This window comes from Canis lupus, chromosome 30, assembly GCF_003254725.2.
Source record: "Canis lupus dingo isolate Sandy chromosome 30, ASM325472v2, whole genome shotgun sequence".
Lineage (NCBI taxonomy): Eukaryota > Metazoa > Chordata > Mammalia > Carnivora > Canidae > Canis > Canis lupus.
The window spans coordinates 11,382,823-11,409,784 of NC_064272.1; the positions used below are offsets into that span (position 1 = coordinate 11,382,823).

Sequence of the window (26,962 nt, forward strand, 5' to 3'; positions counted from 1 at the left end):
GGGCTCACCCTCCCGCCGCCGCCAGCGCCCGCCGCCGCCTTCCACGCCCCTCTCCGCCCGCGCGCGCGTCGCCCCGCCACCTCCTCCAGAGAGGGCGGGGCCTGGGCCCCGGCGCACAGTCAGCCACGGTCCCAGCCTGCCCCGCGCCGGCCAACGAGAGCAAAGCCAGTGACTCACCTCCGCCGCGCTAACTCCTCGCTAGCTCTGCCCTCACACACGCTCACGCCCGGTTCGAGATGGCGGCGGCGGCGGCGGCGGCGGCGGCGGGGGACTCTGATTCCTGGGGTGAGGAGAAGTTGCGGGGGCAGGGCCTGGGCCGGCGCTGGCCTCAAGCCGAAGCAGGCGCTAACGCGGCTCGCTCTCTTCCGTAGACGCGGACACGTTCTCCGTGGAAGACCCGGTGCGGAAGGTGGGGGGCGGCGGCACCGCCGGCGGGGACCGCTGGGAAGGCGAGGACGAGGACGAGGACGTCAAGGTGGGTGCGGGCCGGGGCTCCCGGCGGCGCGGGAGCGGACTGGCGCTGTCGCGGGCGGGGATGCCCGTCGACAGGCGGGCGGGTGGACTCTGGGCCCAGGGGCGCCGCCCGGGCCTGCGGGGCTGCGGGTCCAGACGCCAGCGTCGGGCTTCCCGCTGCCCTTCTCTCCTCGGCTCGCCAGCCATATGGGCCGAAGTCTAGCAGCGTGGCCTTTTGGACTTCCTCGCAGAGGGCGGTGGCGGCCCCGGCCCCGGCCCCTCTTAAGGGTCTGCGCCCCGGCCCGGAGCCCATCCGCCAACTGGCGACGGGAGGTGACAGCAGCAGCAGGGCCCGGCCCACGTGCAAACTTCGCGGTCTGGAGCCGCTCGCCGGAAGGATCCGGGAAGTCGGGGGTTGAGCCCCACGGTGTATCCCATATGGAAAGTCTTGCAACCCACCTGCCTTTTTGAGCTCAGATCTTCCCGGGGCAGTAACTCATTTATGTTTCCAAAGGCCCATTTGTAGAGTGTGTTTGAGCAGTTAGATGAATGAAATACTGTGGTTTAATTTCAGTCTTTTTTTTTTTTTTTTTTTAAAACACAAGACCAATAGAAGCAGTAAAGTGAAATAACTTTAGGCTTCCCTCCCCCGCCCTGTGGTAAAGAGATGAACCGAGTACTGAGATAACCAGGAGTTACTGGCCAGAAACCTAGGTAGTCCACCCAGCGACCTGGAAATGGACAGTTGATAGAGTTATTTATCTACATACAAATGATTCCTAAGGAAATACTGGTTGGAATAGACGAGGGGCCGGTGTTTTTCCCCTGTGCTTTGTTGATCTAAACCAGATGTACATTTTGTTTTTGAAAACTCCTGGGGACTTATCAAATGGCTTCAGATGACAGTATGACTAGTGTATTTGTTTTTAAGTAGCTAACACCTCTCAACCCCAGAATGTTAAGATTCTTATTAACAGAACTCTCAAAATCTTTATATATTGGTGCAGATAAAGTTTTGTATGAATTGAGAAAAAAGTTTCTTTTGGTTTTGATTCAATTAGTGTATGTTTTTCACTTTCCTAATTTCTACCCTTCAATACATGTTGGGAACCCTGTTCAGTCCTGCTCGGGTTGAAAAAATTTAAGCTAGACAATCACTATGAGCTTAATACTACTTTTGTTTGGATTTTACCTTTTTCTCCTCAGAGTCTAATGAGATAGATGTCCAGTTTATGGAACAGCTTGAGGTTCAGGGAGAATGTGAGCTTTGCATACATTGAGATTAATAAATGAGTAGTACTCTTGTGAAGATACTTAAATGCTGTATTTACATGTTGTATATATATGGGAATGGATTGTGTATCAGTCTCCTTGCAAGGTATTAGTTACTTCCCTGAATTGTCTTGGACTTTCTGTTTTGAGCCTTCAGTTCAGATTTGTCCTTTGACTTTTTGTATGCTTACTGGATGCAGCAGTTAGGACATCTGTTCTGAAAATTGGGAATGATTTAGCAAATGAGAAGAAAAGATGGGATAAATCAGGAAAGAAGTACCAGAAAATGAAGTAACTAAGTTTGAGATTTACAGGTGCTAAGAGACCATAAAGGTCATCTTGTCCAGTCACTCTTTCAGTGCAGATTCTTTTCTTTTATTCAAATATCTTATTTCTTTTACATAAACATTGAAGTTGATCTTGGAGAAAAACTCAACTTGTCCATTTTATTTCTGAGTTGAAATGTTGGTTTCTTTTGAATTTCTTCAAGATTCCCAGGTTATGGTATTCATGGAGTAGTTTGATTCTTAGGTTTGGAATCAGACAGACATGGGTGTGCATTATATTGCCTTGACATTTTCTCTATTTGTGGTCACAAACAAGTTTTTTAATCTTTTAGTTTCCCAGTCTAAGTTTTCATTATAGGAGATAACTTCGGGGGGTTGTTTTACATTTTATTTACTTAGGGTACGGAGAGGGAGAATCTTTTTTTTTTTTTAATATTTTATTTATTTATTCATGAGAGACACAGAGACAGAGAGAGGCAGAGACACAGGCAGAGAAAAAACAGGCTCCATGCAGGGAGCCCAATGTGGGACTCGATCCCAGGACTCCAGGATCACGCCCTGAGCTGAAGGCAGGCACTCAACCGCTGAGCCACCCAGGCATCCCGGACAGAGAGAATCTTAAGCAGGTTCCACACCCATTGTGGAGTCTGAGGCACAGGGCTTGATCTCACAACCCTGAGATTATGATCTGAGCCAAAATCGAGTCCAACACCAACTGAGCCACCCAGGCACCCCTATTTTGCACCTTAAATGATTAAATGTCTAGCATTAAGCAGAGTTGCTTAGCACTTCTGAGGCACTCAGTTAATGTTAATACTCTCTCTCTCTTTTTTTTTTTTTTTTAAAGATTTTATTATTCATGAGAGAGACACACACACACACACAGAGGCAGAGACATAGGTAGAGGGAGAAGCAGGTTCCATGCAGGGAGCCCAATGTGGGACTTGATCCCGGGACTCCGGGATCATGCCCTGAGCTGAAGGCAGATGCTTAACCGTTGAGCCACCCAGGCATCCCAGTGTTAATACTCTTACTTGAGATGTAGTCTTAATTTTTCTGGCTAAAGGAAAATATACCGGTTACCTCTAGTATCTGGGGTTTATTTTGTACCGCATTTTGTGATTTCCTGAGCTCCAGAATAAGTTCTCCCCACAGTGGCTATTTTTCTGTGAATTTTGTGTTTTGAATGGAATGACCTTGGTTGTCAAGCAAGTTTTTGCTCTGAGTTTACCAATCTAGAAGTTGAATTTTGTCAATACCAAATTTCTGAATTCTGATAATTTAGTACTTAATCCTTTTGTAAGGATACGAAAACAAGGCTTAGTTTTCATGAGATCAAATAATCGCAACCTTTAAATAGTACAACGTATGAATTTTTTAAAGTCTTCAAAGGTAAGATACGCAGAAACAGTAAGTTCTTCGATTTATGTCATCATCTAGTGTTTAACCTTTAAGAATATAGATTTAGTGTCATGTGTAATGTCCTGAGATATGAAGAGAAAACTGAGGTCTTTGTTACAGTAATTTGCTTCAGTAGTTTACTGTCTTTCAGTAGACATTATAACATTTTGGTTCCCTGAAGACTTTTCAGATAGCTGTCTGGTAGTGACAGAAACGGATTTAGGTGAAAGCGTAGAATTGCTAATATTCATGAGGAGAGAAGCCTGTGCTTCTTCCCAGTTAAAAAGATGAGAACCCGGCAGCCCCGGTGGCGCAGCAGTTTAGTGCCGCCTGCAGTCTAGGGCATGATCCTGGAGACCCTGGATCGAGTCCCACGTCAGGCTCTCTGCATGGTGCCTGCTTCTCCCTCTGCCTGTGTCTCTGCCTCTCTCTCTCTCTGTCTCTATGAATAAATAAATAAATAATCTTAAAAAAAAAAAAAAAAAAAAAAGATGAGAACCAGGGGTCCCTGGCGGCTCATTTGGTAGAACATGCGACTCTTTATCTCAGGGTTGTAAGTAAGTTCAAGCCCCATGTTGAGTGTAGAGATTACTTAAAGAAAATCCTTAAAAAAAAAAAAAAAAAAGATGAGAACTGGGAAGCATACTCTCCTGTTGTACTTGCTTTATTTTACCTTTCTTACTATCCTGATCTTATGCAGAGTTAGTGGGAGGAATTGTTCACTTAGCATATATCACTGGACTCCTTCCCCATTGCTGGAGTGATGTACAGGCTGTGGTGACAAAGAAGGAAGTGTGTAGCTAGCTATCCGCTGCAAACAGAGGCAATATAGGGGATCCCTGGGTGGCACAGTGGTTTAGCACCTGCCTTTGGCCCAGGGCGCGATCCTGGAGACCCGGGATCGAGTCCCACGTCGGGCTCCCGGTGCATGGAGCCTGCTTCTCCCTCTGCCTGTGTCTCTGCCTCTCTCTCTCTCTGTGTGACTATCATTAAAAAAAAAAAAAAAAAAAAAAAGTCTAATGCATCATGAATAAATAAATAAATAAATAAATCTTTAAAAAAAAAACAGAGGCAGTATAACTTTTATTCCATTTTACTAGTCTCCTAACATTTCAATATAGAATAGATTAAAAGCTGGATTTATTCAAGGTGTGTAGAATTGTATTGAAGAAACTTCTGGCTGTGTTCAAACATCTCTGGCATTTTTTCCTGTAATACTGTTATAGAGTTTTTTTTTAAAAGATCTGAGAATGGGGATCCCTGGGTGGCGCAGCGGTTTGGCGCCTGCCTTTGGCTCAGGGCGTGATCCTGGAGACCCAAGATCGAATCCCACATCGGGCTCCTGGTGCATGGAGCCTGCTTCTCCCTCTGCCTATGTCTCTGCTTCTCTCTCTCTCTCTGTGACTATCATAAAAAAAAAAAAAAAACTTTAAAAAAAAACTTAAAAAAAAAAAAAAAAAAGATCTGAGAATGAACTTAGTTGAAAACTACCTGTCTCATTCTACCCATTCAACCATCTGTTAGGATCCTATCCAGCTTAATAGTTTAAATCTACCAGAGTATTGGGCAGCCCGGGTGGCTCAGTGGTTTAGCGCTGCCTTTGGCCCAGGGCGTGATCCTGGAAACCCGGGATCCAGTCCCACGTTGGGCTCCCTGCATGGAACCTGCTTCTCCCTCTGCCTGTGTCTCTGCCTCTCGCTGTCTCCCTCTCTGTGTTTCTCATGAATAAATAAATAGAAAATCTTAAATAAATAAATAAATTACCAGAGTAAGCACATTTTTCTTTTTTATTTATTTATTTTTATGTTTTTTTTTTTTTTAAAGATTTTATTTATTCATTTATGAGAGAGGCAGAGACACTGGCAGAGGGAGAAGCAGGCTCCACACAGGGAGCCTGATGGTGAGACCCAGTCGTGTGACTCCAGGATCACGCCCTGAGCCAAAGGCAGACACTCAACCCTTGAGCCACCCAGGCGTCCCTCTTTTCTTTTTTAAAGATTTTATTTATTTATTGAGAGAGGGAGAGAACATGTGCGTGAAGGGGCAGAGTGAGAAGCGGACTCCTTGGTGAGGAAGCAGCCCTATGCAGAACTCAATCCCAGGACCCTGGGATTGCAACCTGAGCGGAAGGCAGATGCTTAACTGACTGAGCCACTCAGCTGCCCAGTGAGGACATTTTCCCAGCATTGGAAATAGCACTTCTGAAGAAGGGAATCTCTACTTCAGAGAAATGGGAGATTATTGGGAAATACTCAGAAGATGGGCATTTTGCCAGGAAATGGGTATCTTGAAGTGTGTGTGTAACTTCTTATGAAAAATTCCAAACAAACAGAGGTAAAGAGAAGTTTAATAAACCTATGAGCGATCTTATTTCTTCTATATCTTCACTTGCTTTTCTCCTCCCCTAACCAGATTATTTTGAGGAAAATCTCAATTATATCATTTCAGTTCCCTGAAAGTTTTAATCAACTAGTAAGTTTTTAGTTAGGAAGCATGTTTGTTATTGAAAAATACTTAATATGTTTGTCTTGATGGATGACTGGAATTAAATAAGCCATTTGTTTAGTGTTCAGTATCTTGATCTTGCTTTAGCTAAGCATTTAAAGTAGAATTGATTAATGACAGTTCCAAATATAAGACAGGTAGGCATTGAGATGGAATTCAACTGAGTGCTGAGCCATAATACATGGTAGGATGTTAAAAACTTAATGAATTGAATTAAATGAAGTAGAATTTATTGAGGCAGGTACCTTGGCTTCCAGAAGCCAGCATAGTTCTGAGGTGATGGAAGAACATTTGGGCTTCTTTTAAAAACTGAACTTTGCTGGGAAGTCTAGCCATGCAAGAAGACTGTTACAGAGTTCTGAGGCCTCTCAGAGCAGGTCGGTACAGCTCACAGAAAGTCGGCAGAAGGCTCTTTTCCTGCAAAAGGTTATTCTTTATCTAAACCAAACTACTTAAAGAAAAGTAAAAGGGTATATGTTAATTAATGGACTCTTTCTATGAGGCAGAAGAATTTCACTCTCCTTTGAAGCTACTTCTATTTGACGATCTATAAATATATCTTGCTTAAGTTGGAAAGCATTTTCAGCCCTAAATGTGTTCTCTCACTGCATGTGACATTCTGTAGTTGTACATTTTGAAGATGATAGATTAGCCAACTACTGGCTATATTATTAGAAATTTTTGCAAGGATGACACGCAAATTCGTGAAGCGTTCCATATTTTTCTGGAGCTGCTCCTATTATCGATGTGGTGCGATCGGGCTACTACAAAGTTTTGGGAAAGGGAAAACTCCCAAAACAGCCTGTCATCGTGAAGGCCAAATTCTTCAGTAGAAGAACTGAGGAGAAGATAAAGGGTGTGGGGGGCGCCTGCGTTCTAGTAGCTTGAAGCCACATAGGGGGAGGTTCATTAAATGCTAACAAGTGCTTTTTTCTTGGAAAAAATAAAAAATAAAAAAAATAATAAATTTTTAAAAAGCAGGATTTAAAATTTTTGTTTTCAGTTCTCAGTCATGTTCAATTGGGAAGCAGGTTTTAAACTTGAAAAGCAGCCATCTCTTTCAGAAAAATTATTCCAATGGTGTTGGGTGTGTATCTGTAGAAGAGTATAGATAAGTAAGTAGTTTATATACTGCTTCTGTTTTATGGAAGCTAGCTATTTTACGAGAGCAACCAGGGTAATTCTTTTGAAGATAAATTGAATAATATACCTGGAAGATTTATTACCTACCAAAAATAATTGGGTAAGGAATTTACTTGGTTATTGATAGGTATTCTCTGGAACCAAATAACCGTTTAGAGATTACTAAATTACAGATTTACTTGCTGTTTAAATGTGTTAATTTTAGTTGTTCCTCTAAGAACCTTTTTTGAATTTTATTTGAATTTATTGTCAGCATTTACAAAGTCCTAGTATTTACAGAAAATTGGGCAGATTTCAACATTCTACCTTATGTGTATTTTTTAGGCACTTGCAAATTTTATAACTAAGGAAACAAAAAGTTTAAGTTCTTGGGGAAAACTACCTGACCTGCTTTTGGGATTACATCTGTTTGGAAGGGTGACCAGTCTCTTTGTTAACATCACTATGCTCCCTTCTTAAGGGACTTGTCCCCAGAATGGCGGAAACTTCAGGGCAGACTTGTTTTGAGCACTATGAGGTGAGGGTGACAGGCAAGGCTTGCCTTTAATGGTTCTTTTATGAACATAGGAACAGATACCATTGCTGTTCCCAGGACTTGTTTTTTGGGCCTTTTTTTTTTTTTTTTTCCAATTTTTATTTATTTATGATAGTCACATCAGAGAGAGAGAGAGAGGCAGAGACACAGGCAGAGGGAGAAGCAGGCAGGCTCCATGCACCAGGAGCCCGACGTGGGATTCGATCCCGGGTCTCCAGGATCGCGCCCTGGGCCAAAGGCAGGCGCTAAACCACTGCGCCACCCAGGGATCCCCCAGGACTTGTTAATAGGAACCACTGCTTTTGCTTCTACAGTCCATTCTGTGGTAGAATTCTAAGTAGCCTTATTATGTCTGCATTGATGAGACAGTTTAACTTGAGTGTCTGGAATAAGGTTTATGCTTTGATGGGAAAACCAGGAACAGGGATAGAGGTGGTAGGTAGAATTGATAAAAATGAGATACTGAGGGAGGTGTGATATGGGTGGGGGTGAAGTTTTACTGAGAACGGGAACTGAGAAATGCTCCTCTGATGTTTGTTTCTTCATGTTGGAGGTATCAGGATGGAGCTCTTCAGTTTTAGCCATACTTCTCCAATCTTGGCCACTTAGTACTTACTAGAGGCTGCTAGACTAGTTTCTTAAAATTAGTAGAAAACCATCACAGGCAATTTGAGTTAGATAGATTTGCAGCTGGACATGATATTATGTGCCATACACTTCTCTTTGATCAGCTTTCCTGCAATTCCAGGGGAACTCGTTCCAGAACTGATGGAAAGAACAAATTTTGGTGTGGGAGAGACCTAATTCTCAGAGAGTTATTATGTAATTCAGGACTCAGGTGTAAAGTTACGTTTACTGTGACACTATAAAGGAACTTTGGTCCATTTAGAACTGGTTCCTTCATTTGTTGTTGTTGTTTAGTTATTTCGTTATATTTCACTGAGATTTTGGGATAGCTATCTCAGGGCCTTAATGTTCTTATCTATAAATTGAGGATAACACTACCTTACTTACAGAACTTTTGTGAGGGTTAACTCTGTTACTAGATGTAAGACCCTTTGCACAGTGCCTGGTACAAAGTAAGTACTTGGCAAATGCTTTATCATCATCATTTTTGTCATCATCACTATTATTAGTAGAAAGTGGTGAATATGTACCCTTTCTTTTTTTTTTTTTTTTTTTTTATGTACCCCTTTCAAGTAAACAAGTGGTCTTCCTGTCTGAAGCACTGCCTAAATGGAATATTATTCACAGACCCAGCTTTCTATGTTCTGTGAAGATTAAAACAACAACAAAAACTCCTGGTGTTTACTTTTTATTTTTAGTTCTAGGATTCCTTTTGTACTGTGCTGTATTGATAACAAGCACTTAAGCAAACCAGTGAGATTATACAAACATCTGCTTTCTAATTTCTAACTCTTGTGTCTTAGATGTCCAAACAATGACTAGCAGGTTTGCTTTCAGTCTGTTAACCTTGACTCTGAGCTAAATTGCCAAGGTAAGGGTGATTATAAAAATATTTTACTTTCATACGAACTATTTTCTATTCTGCTTGCAGACTGTATGGCAGCCTTAATCAGGATTTTTAGTCCTTTGGTGGACTTAGAGATTTTTATTAAAGTCAAGGCTTGGTTAGTTTAAATGTCTAGACTGATTCAGATTATGACCTGTCTTGTTATAAAACAGAAGCTTGGTGTCATACTTAGGCACATTAGTCATCCTCTACATCTTGCAGTGGCATCAGGGCCCCCTGCTTTGCATCTGTAATCTGTGGTTCAGCTTCAAATGGCATGTCATAGGGTGCCTGGTAGTTGCTGAGACAATGGCCAGGCTACCTATAGATTAAAGCCCTATCAAAATACAAGGCTGTTGTCTGTCCCTATTAAACATTCTAAGTCTGTGGAGCCTTTGGAAAATTATTTGATAATCAATTTATATTTAGAGACTCTCTTAGGTATAGAAAACACAAGAGTTGAACCATTCTCTTACATCATACACAAAGATAAAATGGTTGAAAGATCTAAATGTGAGACAAGAATCCATCAAAATCCTAGAGAACGCAGGCAACAACCTTTTTGAACTTGGCCACAGCACCTTCTTACAAGACCTATCTATAAAAGCAAGGGAAACAAAAGCAATAATGAACCATTGGGACTTCATCAGGATAAAAAAGCTTCAGTCAGTAAAACTAAAAGACAACCTGCGTAATGGGAGAAGATATTTGCAAATGACATATCAGGTAAAGGGCTAGTATCCAAGATCTGTAAAGAACTTGCAAAACTCAACACCCAAGAAACAAACAACCCAGTCAAGAAATGGGCAGAAGACATGAACAGACATTTCTCCAAAGAATACCTACACATGGCCAACAAGCACATGAAAAAATGCTCCATATCACTTGCCATCAGGGAAATACAAATCAAAATCACAATGAGATACCACTTTACACCAGTGAGAATGGCTAAAATTAATAAGACAGGAAACAACAAATGTTGGTGAGGATATAGAGAAAGAATACCCTTTTGCACTGTTGGTAGGGATGCAAGCTGGTGGAGACACTCTGGAAAACAGCTTGGAGGTTCCTCAAGAAGTTAAAAATAAAGCTACCCTAAGACCCAGCAATTGCACTTCTGGGTATTTGCCCCCAAGATACAGATGTAGTGAAACCATGGGACACCTGCGCCCCAGTGTTCCTAGCAGCAGTGTCCACAATAGCCAAACTGTGGAAGGAACAATGATGTCCTTCAACAGATAGATAGATAAAGAATTTGGAATATTACTCAGCCATCAGAAAGGATGAACACCTACCATTTACATCGATGTAGATGGAACTGGAGGGTATTATGCTGAGTGAAATAAGTTAGTTGAAGAAAGACAATTATATGGTTTTGCTCATATTTGGAATATAAGAAATAGTGAAAGGGACCATAAGGGAAGGGGGGAAACTGAGGGGTGAAAAATTAGAGAGGAAGACAAACCATGAGAGACTCCTAACTCTGGGAAACAAAGGGTTGCAGAAAGGGAGGTGGGTGGGAGAATGGGGTAACTGGGTGATGGCATTAAGGAGGACACACAATGAGATGAGCACTGGGTGTTATACTATATGTTGGCAGATTGAATTTAAATAATTTTTTTTTAAAAAGAAGAAAAGACAAGAGTATAGATCCACCTTAAAGTGCCCTGCCCAAGTTAGGGAGTGATTCAAGAAGCTATTGATCAGCTCTTGACTGCTCTTAAATACTGGGTTTATTTATTTATTTATTTATTTATTTTACTTATTTTTTTATTTATTTATGATAGTCACAGAGAGAGAGAGAGGCGCAGAGACACAGGCAGAGGGAGAAGCAGGCTCCATGCACCGGGAGCCCGATGTGGGATTCGATCCCGGGTCTCCAGGATCACGCCCTGGGCCAAAGGCAGGCGCCAAACCTCTGCGCCACCCAGGGATCCCAAATACTGGGTTTAAATATTATATAGATTTAATTCATTAACCAGGGTCATGTTGAGTGGAATATTACTTGAAATAATTGAGTTATTGACTAGAATGTTGGATACTTTCACATTTGGGAAAGATATGAAGGCCTTTCAGTTTTTTATTTAAAACAGCTGCAAAAAAAAAATAAAAAAAAAAAATAAAACAGCTACAAATTACTTTAAGAGAAGTAGTTTTGGCTTGGTTGTCTTGTGTTTTGTTAACAGAGAAGCTTTTTGTTTTTTCTTTTGAGAAGCTTTTTTATAGAATGAGACAAGTTGATATAAAAGTTAATATGGAAAAACAAATGCAAGAATGGCCAGGAAAATACTTAAAAACCTGAAAACCTATAAGGAAGGGACTAAGCATAGCCTATATAAAAATATACTATAAAGTAATGAAAGCAGTATGGTATTGATGTATGAAGAGACAATAGACAGCGGGATGGAGTAGAAAGCAGACATATACCAAGTACCTGTGAAAATTTAGGGTACAGTAAATCACAGGACTCAGGTGGACTTTTTAGTAACTGACAGCTGGGTAACCATTTGGAAAGAGGATAAGATTCCTACTTCATCCCACACAAGAGAAAAAAACTCCACATGGACCAAGATCTAAATGAAAAAATAATGAAAGCATGTATGTTCTGGAAGAAACTGAACTGAAATTCGCAGGCAAGAAAATAACTGATAAATTTATCAGCACAGCATAAATGTGCTGGGGTGCATACACTATATGAGGAAACACTAGAGGCATTTCCATTAAGAGAAGAACTAGGCAATGATCATTATCACTGCTACCATTCACAATGTACTAGAGGTTTAGCCAGTGCAATTAGATAAATCTGTTGTGGTGGCATAAGAATTGGTAATGAAGTGGGGTACAGTGGCTCGGTAGGTTGAGTGTCAGACTCTTGGTTCCAGTTCAGATCATAATCTCCAGGTCAGAGGATCAGAGGCTTCAGGCTTTGCGCTCAGCCGGGAATCTGCTTGAGATTCTTCCTCTCCCCCTCCTCCTGCTCTCTCTCTAGATAAGTTTTTTTTTTTTTTTTTTTTTAAGATTTTATTTATTTATTCATGAGAGAGACACAGAGAGAAAGAGAGAGGCAGAGACATAGGCAGAGGGAGAAGCAGGCTCCATGCAGGGAGCCTGATGTGGGACTCGATCCCTGGTCTCCAGGATCACACCCTGGTCTGAAGGCGGCGCCAAACTGCTGAGCCACCCGGGCTGCCCTCTAAATAAGTCTTTAAGAAGTAATTGGTATGGGGGCAGCCCGGGTGGCTCAGTGGTTTAGTGCCACCTTCAGTCCAGGGCGTGATCCTGGAGACCCTGGATCGAGTCCCACGTCAGGCTCCCTACATGGAGCCTGCTTCTCCCTCTGCCTGTGTCTCTGCCCACCCCCTCTCTCTGTGTCTCTCATGAATAAATAAATAAAATCTTAAAAAAAAAAAAAAAAGAAGTAATTGGTATGGAAGTAAAGCCATTCTCGTTTGCATATGATTTGGTAGTACACCTGGAAAATCCTGGAGCATCCATGAAAAGTGATAAATGAATTTAGTAAGGTAGCAGGATGTAAAATTAACATATAAAAGCCAATTATGTACTCAAATAGTAACCAGTTAGAGGACTAACAGGAAAAAAACTCTTTTTACAGTAGGAATGTAGAAATTCTTAGGAATGAACCTAAAGAGAAATTCACAAAACTTCTGAGAGAAACTTTTTTAAAAGATTTTATTTATTTTGAGAGAAAGCATGAGAGAGAGAGAGCATGCGCAGGGGTGGAGGGGGCAGAGAAGAGAGAGAAACAGGCTCCGCCTTGAGCAGTTAGCCAGATGTGGCCTCATGGGGCTCCATCCTAGGACCCTGGGATCATGGCCCAAGCTGAAGGTAGACACTCAATGAACTGAACCACTCAGGCGCCCGTAAGAGAGAAACTTTAAAACTTTACTTGAAAGATACAGAAGTAGAGTTGAACAAATGGAAGGACAGACCTTTTCCTTGGCTAGGGTGGCTCAACATCATGAAGATGTGTGTTCTCCCAACATTAATTAATAATTTTAATGCAATATCAAAAAAATACTGTTTCTGTGGAGTTAGACAAGCTGATAATAAGGTGTACATGGAAAAGTAAATATGCAAGAATTATTATTATTTAAAATAATTTATTCATGAGATATACAGAGGGAGAGGCAGAGGGGTAGGCAGAGGGAGAAGCAAGCAGGCTCCATGCAGAGAGCTCGATGCGGGACTTGATCCCAGGCCTCCGGGATTGTGCCCTGAACCTAAGGCAGACACTCAACTGCTGAGCCACCCAGGCATCCTATGCAAGAATTATTAATAGAGATCCTTTTCTTTAGGATAACTGGGATGATGATGATGATGAAAAAAAAGAGGAAGCAGAAGTAAAACCAGGTGAGCCACTGGGGTTCCTTTATTTTTTGGTTTTCTGTCTTGGTGAGCATGTAGTAGTGCTTATGTTAAGACATATGATAGAATCTAGCTCACAAAATTGAGAATTTTAGTGTTTAGAAGCCAAACATTCTTCTGTTCTTTATTCCTTTCTTTCCCCTCAAATCATAATCATATTGGGTACTGCCTACTGCTTTCTGTTTGGAGCGCTGCTGTTAGGAGAGAGTAGGTTATGTGACCTCACTAAATCCTGCTGCAAGTGCTAGGGAAATAGGAAGGGAGGTGTTTGGGTCCTAGGAATCAGATCAGAGAGGAGAAAGGAAGAGTCCCAGAACTTTCCCATTCTTTTTTTTTTTTTTTTTTTTTTTTTTGAACTTTCCCATTCTTATTTGCCAGTAAGTCACCATATGAAACTGGAGCTGGGAGAAGTTTGGTCTCTTGAAGTATACAAGTATTATATATCTGTCTTATCCATAAACTGGAAAATACTCAGGATAACTGTGATTAAAACATTTCTTTCAGAAGTAAAAGTTTCAGAAAAGAAAAAAATAGCAGAGAAAATAAAAGAGAAAGAACGGCAACAGAAGAAAAGGCAAGAAGAAATTAAAAAGAGGGTAAGTACCATTCGTTTCCTGCAATACAGAATTCTCACATCAGTAGTGGTACAGTGTCTTAATAGGCAGCAAATATTACATCGCAATCTGAAGGGCTTTGTAAAGACTCCATGGATACTATCCACCAAGTGAATCCCCAAACTGAATTTGTGGTTTTGCAAAAAGCTAACCTGGAAGCTTTATGTATTAGAATGCCTTTTAAATTTCCACAAATGTTCAGGAACAGTCATGATTGTGTAGTACTACCATCAGTGATTTTTGCCAGTCCCTGCAATTCTTTGTAGTTGTGATTAATTGCAGTTGTACATATTGAGCAAAATACAAAAAAGTAACCATTTCTCTGCCATGTACTATGTAGGTGTTCCTGATTACTTGGAGGAAGATCAGGAACTCTATGTTAATTTTTTTCTATATTAATTTTTTTAATAGAAAGTACATTTACATGATTCAAAAGTCAAAACAGTATTAAGAACTCTCAACATCCTGTTTTTTTCTCCCTCTGTCTCCTAAGTGAATATTGGTTTCTTGCATCGCGGAGGTGTCTTTGGATATAACTATATATTCTTATTCCTTGCTTTTCTTAAGTTTTTTTACTTTTATAGTTTTCATCTTGCTTTAATATATCATGGAGATCTTTTCATATCACCATAGAGAGCTTTTTAGTTTTTTTTCTTGACTTTTCATTAAAAATTTCAAACGTAAAAATAGAGAAAATGAATAATCGTCTGTCTCCTAAATTTAACAGTTGCTAATATTTGCCATATTTGCTTCATCTCTTTTGTTGTTAAAATATAATCAAGTCCACAATAGACATTATGCATTTTACCTTTAAACACTTCAGTATGCATCTCTGAAAAAGCAAGGCTATTTCTTACATGATTAAGTACCTATTAGAGTGAATAATAATTTTTTAATGTCCTCTAGTACTCAGTTTATTTAATTTTAATTTTTTTTTAAAGATTTTGTTTATTTATTCATGAGAGACACAGAGAGAGAGAGAGAGAGACAGAGACACAGACACAGGCAGAGGGTGAAGCAGGCTTCATGCAGGGGGCCTGATGTGGGACTCGATCCCGGGTCCCCAGGATCACGCCGTGGGCCAAAGGCAGCGCTAATCCGCTGAGCCACCCAGGCTGCCCTAGTATTTAGTTTATATGCATTTTCCTGATTGTCTCCAAATGTCTTTTATGTATGGTTTGTTCAGACAAGGACTTTGCATTGCATTAGGTGGTTAAGATATCCTAAGTCGCCTGGAGTGTCTTTCTCTCTAAGATAACATTGACTTATTGAAGAGAGGAGCCCCTTTGTTTTATAAAACATCCCACCTTCTTGATTTGTCTGATTACTTATATTTGGAATTTTCTGTAACTTGGCAGATAAGTCTAAAAGTTTGACTTCTCAGATTTGACTTCCAAATTCAGATTAAACATTTCTAATTGGAACGCTTCAGAGGTCGTGCTGTGTGCTTTATATTGTATCACATCACACCAGGAGTCACATCATGTGTGTCCTATTATTAGTGATGCTAAAGTTGATCAGTGGGTTAAGGTGGTAACAACCTAATCCTTGTTTCATGTCAACCTCTCACCAGTTTGTTTAGTGTTAATGATGATTGTTGCCTAATTAGGGATTGCAGAATGGTGATTTTTTTCATCCTATGACTTCTCTTCCATTTGTTATTGTCTGGCTTTTTTTTTTTTTCTTCTTACTTTGCTTTTGGTTACTCTGGATATGATTTGTGCTGAAAGAGTAAAAACGTAATTGTTTTGTTTTGTTTAAAAGATTTTATTTATTTATTCATGAGAGAGAGAGAGGCAGAGACACAGGCAGAGGGAGAAGCAGGCTCCATGCAGGGAGCCTGATGTGGGACTGGATCTTGGGATTCCAGGATCACGCCCTGCGCTGAAGGCAAACGCTTAACCACCGAGCCAACCAGGCGTCCCAATTGTTTTCTATTAATTGCCAGTTTTTCAGAGTAAGGAAAGAGTGTAATCATAACTTCAATGGTGAAAAATGAGGGATTTTTGTAGGTTTTTTTTTTTTCTGAGTGAATTTATGGATTTACAGATTTTTATAAATTTATTGTGTTTTATTTAGATACAGTAATTATTTTTTGGATGCTCAAATTGTCCCAGCTTTGGCCAGTAGGAAACCCTTTAAGATGTCCCAATCTTCTTCTTTTTTTTTTTTTTTTTTTTACAGAATCCCATTAGTCTTTGAAAACTTCCCTGCTTTCTGGCAGAATAAGAAGTGTTGGGCTCACCTGGTAAATTCTCTTTAGGCCTTGAATCAGTTACTTCTTTATGGTTCTTTTTAGTTGGAAATGATAGGGGCCAAATTTAGTTGCTAGTAGTTACTCAGTGTTACTGAGGTGGACTTGCCTTCTAGACCTTTTTTTAATGGGTGAAGCTAGAAATGTGTTGTGTTGTGTGTATGTGTTGTATAAGCATTGTGTTGTGTAAGCATTAGTTCATATTGACGTTTTCTTTTATTCTGAAAATACTGGTATAATAATGTAATTGTTTATTTGCTTTTCTATGATACCAGTAACATAAAGCTACTGAATAAAGTTTAGGATTTCCTTGCAGTTCTTTTGGGGCTTAGAATATATCCTACTAAGGATGTAGAATTACATCCTGGGTTCTAAAGTCATTTGTATTATTTCCCCTGTGTATTTTATTTTATTTATTTTTTTAAAGATTTTATTTATTTGTTCATAGAGACACAGAGAGAGGGAGAGGCAACGACACAGGCAAAGGGAGAAGCAGGCTCCATGCAGGGAGCCCGATGTGGGACTCGATCCTGGGTCTCCAGGATCACACTCCGGGCTGCAGGTGGCGCCAAGGTGCTGCGCCACCAGGGCTGCCCCCCCTGTGTATTTTAATATACATTTTAGAGTCATTTGTTTTCATTTTAAAGTTTTTTTTAAAATTTTTTAAACATGAAATGTGTTCAGAAGTCAAAACTACACCAAAATGGTACACTCAGAAAAGTCTTACATATCCATTCCTGTTCTAGCCTCTCCATCTTGTTCCCTGTCACCCTCTATAATAAATCATTTTCATTAGTGTTTGGTTTATTCATTTTTTTTTTTTTGGTAGCTGTATGGTATTCCATTGCCTAGATGCACCATATTGTATTTCACCAGTCTTCTAGAGGTGGACAGCTAGATTTTTTTCTTCCAGTCCTTTACTTGATGAACAGTGCTTCTATGAATAACCATATGTGTGTGTCATTTTTTTTAAGGTTTTATTTATTTATACATGAGAGACACAGAGAGACACACACACAGGCAGAGGGAGAAGCAGGCTCCCTGTGGGGAGCCCGATGCGGGACTTGGTCCCAGGACTCCAGGATCATGCCCTGAGCCGAAGGCAGATGCTCAACCACTGAGCCACCCAGGCATCCCATGTGGGTCATTTCTAATGGGTGTAGTCATATATGCAGGATAAATTCCCAGGCGAGATATTGCTGGATGAAAAGGCAAATCATATTTGTGGTCTTGATAAATGTTCACAAAATGCCCTCTGTATGGGGTTGTAACCAGTTTGCATTTGCCAACAATGTATGAAAGTGCCCGTTTCCTCCAGTCGGGAACATTTTAGATACTTTTTAATAATTTATATTTGTGTATCCAAAAATAGCTACATGTGTTTCTTTTTTTTAATTTTTTTTTTTCATTTATTTATGATAGTCACACAGAGAGAGAGAGAGAGAGAGGCAGAGACACAGGCAGAGGGAGAAGCAGGCTCCATGCACCGGGAGCCCGATGTGGGATTCAATCCCGGGTCTCCAGGATTGCGCCCTGGGCCAAAGGCAGGCGCCAAACCGCTGCGCCACCCAGGGATCCCTACATGTGTGTTTCTATGATCAGGACAAGCAATAGGATCTTATAGCTCAGTCTAAGAAGCCATCTTGATTAGATTTTTCTTGGTCATTGAAGTTGAAATTTATACTGCTTTTGTTGTGTCTTGGTATTAGTCTCAGTGTAAAGAAACCTTAGTTTGATAGTGTATTCAGTATATTCACTTTTGATGCAGGAGATACTTCATGATGTCCAGATCTGCTAAGATGGTTAAGTCAAGATATTTCCCTTTTTCAAGAAAGTATTCTGATATTTCTTTAACTTGGCATAATGACGTTTCTCATTTCATCTTCTCCATGAGAAACAGAATGCTATGTATTACAGAACTAGACTTCTGAATTAGAATTTGCAAACTGCATAGACATGGATGATCACAAATGGCACAAGCTTCCTTTACTTTTTTCCCCACTTCAGTAAATACTGTCACAGACTTTCCCTTATAGTAAAATAATGCGTTTGTTATAGGAAATATCACAGTATAAAGATGTTAACAGTCATCTGAGAGGAGTAGGACTGGGAAATAAGTGACAACTTCCATGGTATGTGTTTAAATTTGTTAACAAATAACAATGTGTTACTTTTGTAATAGTAACAAATATAAAAAGATAAGTTCTTTTTATGATTCTTTGGAGAAAGACATTTTTTTTATGTCTACATAGTATAGCTGACTTTTGAACAATATTGAGGGTTAAGGTGCTGACTCCTTGCACAGTCAAAAAAATCCACATACAAATTTGACTCCCCCGAAACTTAACTACTGATAGCGTACTCTTTTTTTAAAATTTTATTTATTTATTCCTGAGAAAGAGAGAGAGAGGCAGAGACACAGGGAGGGACAGGCTCTATGCAGGGAGCCTGATGTGGGACTCGATCCCTGGTCTCCAGGATCAGGCCCTGGACTGAAGCGGCGCTAAACCACTGAGCCACCTGGGGTGCATATGATAGTGTATTCTTGATCAGAAGCCTTACTGCTAACATATAAATAGTCAACACATAATTTTGTAGTTGTATTATATACTGTATTCTTCCAATAAAGTAAAAAAGAGGGGGAAAATGTTATTAAATCATAAAGATGGGGAGCCTGGGTGGTACAGCTGGTTAAATGTTGGACTGGACTCTTGGTTTCAGCTCAGGTATGATCTCAGGATCATGAGATCCAGCCGCGTGCTGGGCTCCATGCTGAGTGTGGAGTGTACTTCAGATCTATCTCCCTTTCTCCCTCCTGCTTATTATTTCTTTCAAATAAATCTTATTGAAAAAAAAATCTGTGAATAAGTAGACCCATGTAGTTCAAACTTATGTTATTTGAGGATCATCTGTGTTGTCATATTTAACCATTCTGTTGAAATTTGGGTTGTCTCTAAATGTATTTGAAATTATAAGTAATACTCCATTGGACACCCTTGTGGCTAAATGTTTGTATGCATCTTTGGTTTCTTATGGTAAATAACTAGAAGTGGAATTCTTTGATTCCATATAAAAGTATTTTAAGACTCATACATCTTACTAAGTTGCCCTAGAAAGGTTATTTCAAAATACAGTCTTTAGTAGCAGATATGAGTGTACAGGTTTTCCCTTTTCTATAATGTCAGTTCCATCTTTTATTTTATTTTTTATTTTTTAAAGTTTATTTATTCATGAGAGACACAGAGAGAGAGGCAGAGACACAGGCAGAGGGAGAAGCAGGCTCCTTGCAGGGAGCCCGATATGGGACTCGATCCCAGAACCCTGGGATCACGCCCTGATCCAAAGGCAGACACTCAACCACTGACCCATCCAGGCGTCCCTATTTCTATATGTTTAATAAAAATATTAGCAATACAAAAATGTACTGGTCCATCACAATGCCAGATGTTTTAAAACTTCCTTTTTGTCTCATTTTAGTTAGAAGAACCTGAAGAACCTAAAGTGCTAACACCAGAAGAACTATTAGCAGATAAACTGAGGCTAAAGAAATTACAGGAAGAGTCAGACCTTGAATTAGCAAAAGAAACTTTTGGTAAGTGGGCGGGGTTGAGAAGGTGATTGCAGTGAAATATTGAAGTTCCAGGTGAATATGTTACTAGTTGTGAAAGTTTAGAAGACACTTCCTTTTTTGAAATAATACAGTACTGGCTTACTTAGATACTAGAAAGGAGTTTTTAATATTTATATTTGAGATTTCATTGCTTAGAGTGAAAAACGTGCTTAGGGTTTTGAATAATTAGGAGTATCAAGTAAAAAATTATTAAGATAAGTCATTGGACCCAAAATAAGTATACTGCTGCTTTAAATACATTTATCAGCTGGATGAATTGGATGAAATGTGAGACCTGTAGCTTTGAGGTTTAAATATTAGACTGACTTATAAGGCTGTGCCTTTGCTCAGGGTTATTTCTTTGTGACTCTTTTTGGCCTTCTCCATCCCCTGTCATTGGAGGGCTTCTATTTCTATGTGCCATCCCTGCAGCTGTGGTTGGTACGTGATATAAAAGACATGTTCAGGGTCCTATAGATAGGTAAGTTCAGAGTGTTCCAGGGGTAAAGGGTAAATAAAGTAAGAAACATGACCAGAGGAATAGTTTAAAGCTCTCACTTTGTTTAAGCTCATTGTTGTCATTACCTGTTGAGTACTTATCAGAGTAGAAGATCATGTTGAAAGTTTTTTTTTTTTTTTTTTTTTTTTCGGATCATGTTGAAAGTTAAGTAACTTTGAAATTGAAACCTAGAACTAAGAAGGATCTAGGTTATCTTGACTTTCCCCCCCCATCCTTCCTTTTTTTTTTTTTAATTTAAATTTTTCTAAAATTCAATTTGCCAACATACAGTATAACACCCAGTGCTCATCCCGTCGAGGCCATCCTTCTTTTTTTAAAATGGATCAAGCGGGCCATAATGATCATTCTCCCTTCTGTGGAAGGTGTGATTTTTCTCTCTGTACGAGTTGCTAGTAATCTAGAGTTGCTGTGATTCTCCTGTGCACTGGTGTGTGCTTGGCATGTCTTAACTGCACTCATCTCATTACAGAGAGCATACAGCCATTATCCAGTGTCTTCATAGGATGGTAAAAGCCACCCATGTGTTTATTAAAGAGAAGAGTTTACCTGATACCTATAAATTCTAATATGGGACCACAATTACAGATTACAAGGCAAAAACATGCATTCATACAGGCATCATTTGGTTAATAGGATTTTAATGTTGTGTTTCTCATACTAAAATACTGAATCAGTGGTATTGTTAACTAATTTACTGTTGAAGAGGATACAGAATGTACTGTCTCTTAGCCTAGAATCCTTTTAGGCTAGATTAATTTTTCTATTGGGATTTCACACATGGTTTACCCCTGCTTATTAGCCTCTGGAGTCAGTTAGCTGGATACTTTCTCAGGAACTATTTCTTTTCTTTTTTTTTTTTTTTTTTGCTTTTTCCTTCTCTTCGCACTTTACTGTGGGCTATTCTTAGACCTATACTTTAAATAACTTTTAAGTAACTTTAAATAAAATCCCTTTTATACCAGGGGCTCCTTCAGTGGTCTGCTGAAGACTGTGGGTCTCTTCCAATTTAATGTTTTTAAATGAATAAAACACACAGGATTTTACTTTTATATTGAAATGGATATCAAAATATTAAAATAACTTGATTCAGTAGTGTGCTCCTTTATTAATGCATTAAATAAGATCTAGTGGCAGGTTAATAAGTAATATAATTTAAAAACCGTATTTCACGGTAATTACAACTGTAATGTGATATGAAAATCTTTACTGGTAACAGGTTTTGCTAATATCACTGTGATTTGTTGCCTGTAATGAAAAATGGAAGGAAATGATAAATTAGAGGTTAGTGAAAATAAAGCCGTAAATTTTTTTTTAAGATTTTATTTATTCATGAGAGATAGAGAAAGGCAGAGACATAGGGAGAGAGAGAAGCAGGCTCCATCCAGGGAGCCCAATGTGGGACCCATCCCAGGACTCCAGGATCACACCCTGAGCCAAAGGCAGATGCTCAACCATTGAGCCACCCAGGCATCCCTGTAAATTTTTTTTTTTCTTTAAAGATTTTATTTATTTATTCATGAGAGACAAAGAGAGAGAGAGGCAGAGACACAGGCAGAGGGAGAAGCAGGCTTCCTGCAGAGATCCCGATGTGGGACTCGATCCCGGGACTCCAGGATCACGCCCTGGGCCAGGGGCAGAGGCTCAACTGCTGAGCCACCCGGGCTGCCCTGTAAATTTTTTTCTGATCTAAATTTACAGACTTCCTGAATGCTGTCCAAGCGCTTCAGTGGATCTAGGTTAAGAACCTGAGCTATAGCATGAAGTAACAGGGTTGTTCAGCTAACTAACTGGTTTATAAACTTGAAAAAAATCTAGAATTTTTAGTGTTCCCTCTTCTCTTGCAGGTGTTAATAATACAGTTTATGGAATAGATGCTATGAACCCATCTTCAAGAGATGACTTCACAGAGTTTGGGAAGTTACTAAAAGATAAAATTACACAATATGAAAAGTCACTATATTATGCTAGTTTTTTGGAAGCCTTAGTTCGAGATGTGTGTATTTCATGTAAGTATTTCTAATCTGTCGTTGGATTCGTACTCAGGAGGATGGAAGTTGACTTTTTTTTTTTTTGCGTTCTATAATAAACTTAGGATTTGCTTTTTAGAAGTTACCTTGGGAATGTTCTGCAAATAGACAGTGAGTGTGAGTGGTTTTGTTTTTTGAGGCTGCCTTTTTAATGTTTTTATAATGGCTTCCCAAAAGGGACAACTGAGCTTTGCTGACCCAGCAGCTAATAAAACACTAGCTTATTCTTTTACCTAATTATATCTTAAAAAGACTAGGAAGTGTCTTTTTGGGAAAATGATCCCTGAGCATATGGGATTTTAATGCAGAGCGAGACCACAACAAGTACCTGTTCATTTTACAAACAAGGAAGCCTGTGACTAGGTTTAAGTTGCTCAATATTGCTGGTACCTGTTCTTTGGGTCTGTGGGTATGGTGCGTGCCCTGAGAAGAGTCATGCATTTCAGAGGCAGGGTGTGTGGGAGTTAAAAACCAGGGGTGGTGTGGCACTAATTATGGAAGGGACTGTTTTTAAGATTGAGAAAGAGGAATTCTATACAGTGAACTTATAGTTTCATTTGTGAAGGTGCTCTCTAACCAAAACTGAAACACTTTTTTGATAGCTAAAAACTGTTGTCTGTTTCTAGCTTGATATTTTTGTAAGGATGGAAGGGTGTGTTCTCCCATAAACAGGCTTCTTTTCTAGTAGGACACTGACCTTTCTGAGACACTGACTCTTCATTCTGGTTCTGTGGTAGAAAATGGAGAAGGGGTGAAGAGTTCTTTTTTTTTTTTTTTTTTTTAAGATTTTATTTATTTATTCATGAGAGAGAGAGAGAGGCAGAGACACAGATAGAGGGAGAAGCAGGCTCCATGCAGGGAGCCTGACGTGGGACTAGATCCCGGGTGGTGCTAAACCACTGAGCCACCCGGGCTGCCCAAGAGTTGTCATTTGTAATTTAAGAATTGTACCACGTTCATTCAGCCACTTCTCACTGTGCATTGAGGATGTGTTGTGGAAAGGCCTGGTTAATCCTCCATGGGTCTTCTTTTGCTTGTGTAAATTGAGTAAGGAAGTAGGGTAGGGAGCATTGTGAGAGCTCTAAAGACACTTGTAGTTTCTCTTCCATTAACAGTGGTGTCTTGGTTATCACAGGTCATTACAAAGAAATTTTTGTTCCTAAGTTTGCCATTTTACTTTATGTTTTTAAAAGATTTTATTTATTCATGGTGGGGGCGGGGTACAGAAATAGAGGAAGAGGGAGAAGCAGGATCCCTTCAGGGAGCCCGATGTGGGACTTGATCCCGGGACTCCAGGATCATACCCTGAGCTGAACGCAGACGCTCAACCACTGAGCCACCCAGGCATCCCCAGAATGATTCTTTACCATCTTTTTTTTTATTTTATTTTATTTATTTATTCATGAGAGACACAGAGAGAGAGGCAGAGAGAGGGAGAAGCAGGCTCCATGCAGGGAGCCTGACGTGGTACTTGATCCTGGGTCTCCAGGATCAGGCCCTGGGCTAAAGGCAGCGCCAAACCGCTGAGCCACCGGGCTGCCCACCATCTTATGTTTAACAGGACAAATTCATAGCCTTTTCAGTTACTGGAATTAATGATGGTCAAATTAAATGTTTTGTTTTGTTTTGTTTTTAGTGGAAATTGATGACTTGAAAAAGATTACCAATTCATTGACCGTGCTTTGCAGTGAAAAACAAAAGCAAGAAAAGGTAAGAGCAAGCATGTGAGGGAAATTATTTGAGAATGGGGCGTTGGCATAATAGTTTCAAGTGTCGTAGGAGCCTGAACTAAAGCTAAACTGGAACAGAGCCAGGAGTGTGAGTGCCATTACCATCCTTTTGTTTTCTTTTTGGAATTAGTAGTGATTTCCCTGGGTTAGGTCTGAGATCTCCCTTTGAGAACTGAAGCTTTTTTGGTACCAGAGGCTTTGGTGTCTGAGAGTTTCTGTACCAGAAAAGGTGCCCATAGTAGGTAGTCTCATGAATTAAAACTTTTTTTATCTTCAGCAAAGCAAAGCCAAAAAGAAGAAGAAAGGTGTGGTCCCTGGAGGGGGATTAAAGGCCACCATGAAAGACGATCTGGCAGATTATGGCGGCTATGACGGAGGATATGTACAAGACTATGAAGACTTCATGTGACATTTTCTCTTCTCCTGGTGTCTTCTTTCTGTTGCCCACAATCCCTTCAACATGTAGCACAACTTCCTTTCCTTTCAGTTCTGCCAAATGCTACAATCAGAAGTGCAGTATCTTTTGTGCTGGTTATTTAACCCCTTGACACTTAGGTGCTAATGTGCGAATGAGGGAACTTGGATCTTGCTGCCAAGGGGTTAAAATTGGGAACCTCAGTTGCTACTAAATCATAGTTTAAAAAAACAAACCTAATAATGTTGTCATTGTTGCTATCTGATTCCATAGCAGCAGTCACTGACTTGGAAACAAAGGTTGCAACATGACAAAAATTGTGTAGTATTTACCAGCACCATTCAGTAATACAGCCTTAACCATACCTCCTTGAACTACTTCATAACTTGTCAAGAAAAGCAGTTTGCAGCAAGGGCATGAGGTGTGCACCTAGTATTAAAATTGCTGTGTCTTAAAATTGAGCGTGAGGATATTAAATTACATTGTGAAGAAGACTGCTTATCTCAGAGTGAAGATAAAACGGCTGAAAAGCACTAGCTTGATATTTAAAAATTAAAATGACCAAAACCCTCCAACTTTGAAGCTGAAGAAGGTAAACCTCTCCGTTGTGTTGCATTACAACTTGTGGAATCTCTCAAGTGCATAGACTGTCTACTTTCTATTTATCAGACCGTTCTGCTGACAGAGTGCTTCACATGGGGGAGGGAAGCTCTTTACCTGTTTTCTTTCCCTGATTTAAGTGTCTGAGAAACAATTCTCCTTTGTTCTCCTCAGCTGCAGTTGAACAACTTTAACAGGGTTTTGGCATTTGCTTTCCTTTATAAAACATGCTCAGCAAACTGCACCAGTTGACTACAGTTTGGTAAATTGTTATGTTAACAATTATGACATCTGCAATGTTTTATAAAGCAACTAATTTAATAAAATCACTATTGTGAGGACTTAAAATTTGTGTTAACTCCCAAGAGGTATTTTTGGAGAATATAGAACACGGCTCTTGGGACTAGAGTTCTCTGTATACTTATAAAGCTTAATAAATAATGCCTGACAAGAAGTTACAGCTTTAAGACAAAAATGACATGCCAGGCCTTGAATAGTGTCACCCTAGAGCAACAAAGGTATGGGGCTGCCTTCCTCCTCTTATTTATTTGGGCAAATTATTTGGTTGTTTAGATACCAAGGCCTAATTACCTAGAAGAGCTTATTTATTTGGAATAATTGAGCTTGTTACTCAGGTTATGGCTGTAAGCATAGATTGGGTGATCTTTATTGTATATTTTCTTCTAAGCAATTTAACCAAATTTGTGGTTGGAGTCTTTTGAAACCATCAGAGAATCAAAAGTAGGGACAGAACAAAAAAGGTTTTAAATTTCTCTTAAATAGGAACTAGGAACCTCAGTCAAAGTTCTGTAGAGTACTGAGTATAAGACAGGACCATCTAAATGATTTGGAGGAATTAACAGGATGCAGTGACTATGCAGCAATAATTACAGCAAATAAAGATTGTTTTAAGGCAGACAAGGGCTAAGATTTCCTTGGCAGTAATAATGACATACAGTGAATTTAAAATCTATTTTATTATAGAGATCAGTTTCTAACAAATGGAAATGTATCATCTGTTCCTTAACTGTGTAAATAATATTAAATTCCTTTGAAACTGGAATCTGCAGGCACAGGTATTCTTTAATCAATACTGTATATCTAAATAGGAAGATGGAGCTTTTGATCTTAATACCACTATCTATATAAAGTGGTATAGATGAACAATCACTTTTAAATACTTATTGCCTTGTGAAAATTCATTCTTTACCCCCTATTCACAGAGGACTGGTTACCAGGTCAGTCTATTCTACTACGATCGCAAACACCTGTCAGCACCTCATCTCAGTACAAGAACAAAGCACCCAGGACACCTTGGCAGTAGCCACCCTCCTAGCGTCTGAATCCACCTAACCTGCTAGCATGTCCTTTAGACAGCAGCCGGTCTGAGGGTCCTTCAGAAGCACATTCACAATGTCATAAAATTTGTGTTCATATGCGAGCTTGTAGTACAAGTAGACATCTTCACAGTATGTGAGTAACTTCTTCAGGTTTTTCACAGCCGTGTCTGTCGGCTGATGTTGTTTATATCTAAGACAAAGGGGCATAAGGTACAAGTTAAGATGCTATCTTGAGCAAGGATTATCTGCTCTGACACAGCTACTTACAAAGGAGAGGACCCTGGAATTTGAGGAATTATTTAAGACTAGCGTTAGAGGTTGCGAGCTAAACGCTGAAATTATTTCATTAAAAATGTT

The 26,962-nt window shown here is 39.8% G+C and overlaps 2 protein-coding genes and 1 long non-coding RNA gene across 4 annotated transcripts in view; 1 reads left to right on the top strand and 2 right to left on the bottom strand.

The window, feature by feature from the left end:
* Positions 1 to 70, bottom strand: part of LOC112676016 (uncharacterized) — a 109,018-nt gene extending 108,948 nt beyond the window's left edge. Inside the window, exon 1 of the long non-coding RNA XR_004810974.2 lies at positions 9 to 70. This is a non-coding gene — a long non-coding RNA (uncharacterized LOC112676016). The remainder of the gene's footprint in view (positions 1 to 8) is intronic.
* EIF3J (eukaryotic translation initiation factor 3 subunit J) lies at positions 42 to 26,328 on the top strand. The gene is made up of 8 exons (XM_025472954.3): positions 42 to 285; positions 372 to 475; positions 13,426 to 13,480; positions 14,000 to 14,091; positions 19,841 to 19,955; positions 22,338 to 22,499; positions 24,157 to 24,230; positions 24,528 to 26,328. Exons 1-8 carry the CDS (start codon positions 237 to 239, stop codon positions 24,657 to 24,659), a joined length of 783 nt encoding a protein of 260 aa, XP_025328739.1. The 5' UTR covers positions 42 to 236; the 3' UTR covers positions 24,660 to 26,328.
* Positions 26,224 to 26,962, bottom strand: part of SPG11 (SPG11 vesicle trafficking associated, spatacsin) — a 71,952-nt gene continuing 71,213 nt past the window's right edge. For both annotated transcript variants that reach the window (XM_025472944.2, XM_025472948.3), the window contains one exon: positions 26,224 to 26,795. In XM_025472944.2, the coding sequence (XP_025328729.2) occupies positions 26,615 to 26,795 (181 nt within the window). In that variant the 3' untranslated portion in view covers positions 26,224 to 26,614. The remainder of the gene's footprint in view (positions 26,796 to 26,962) is intronic.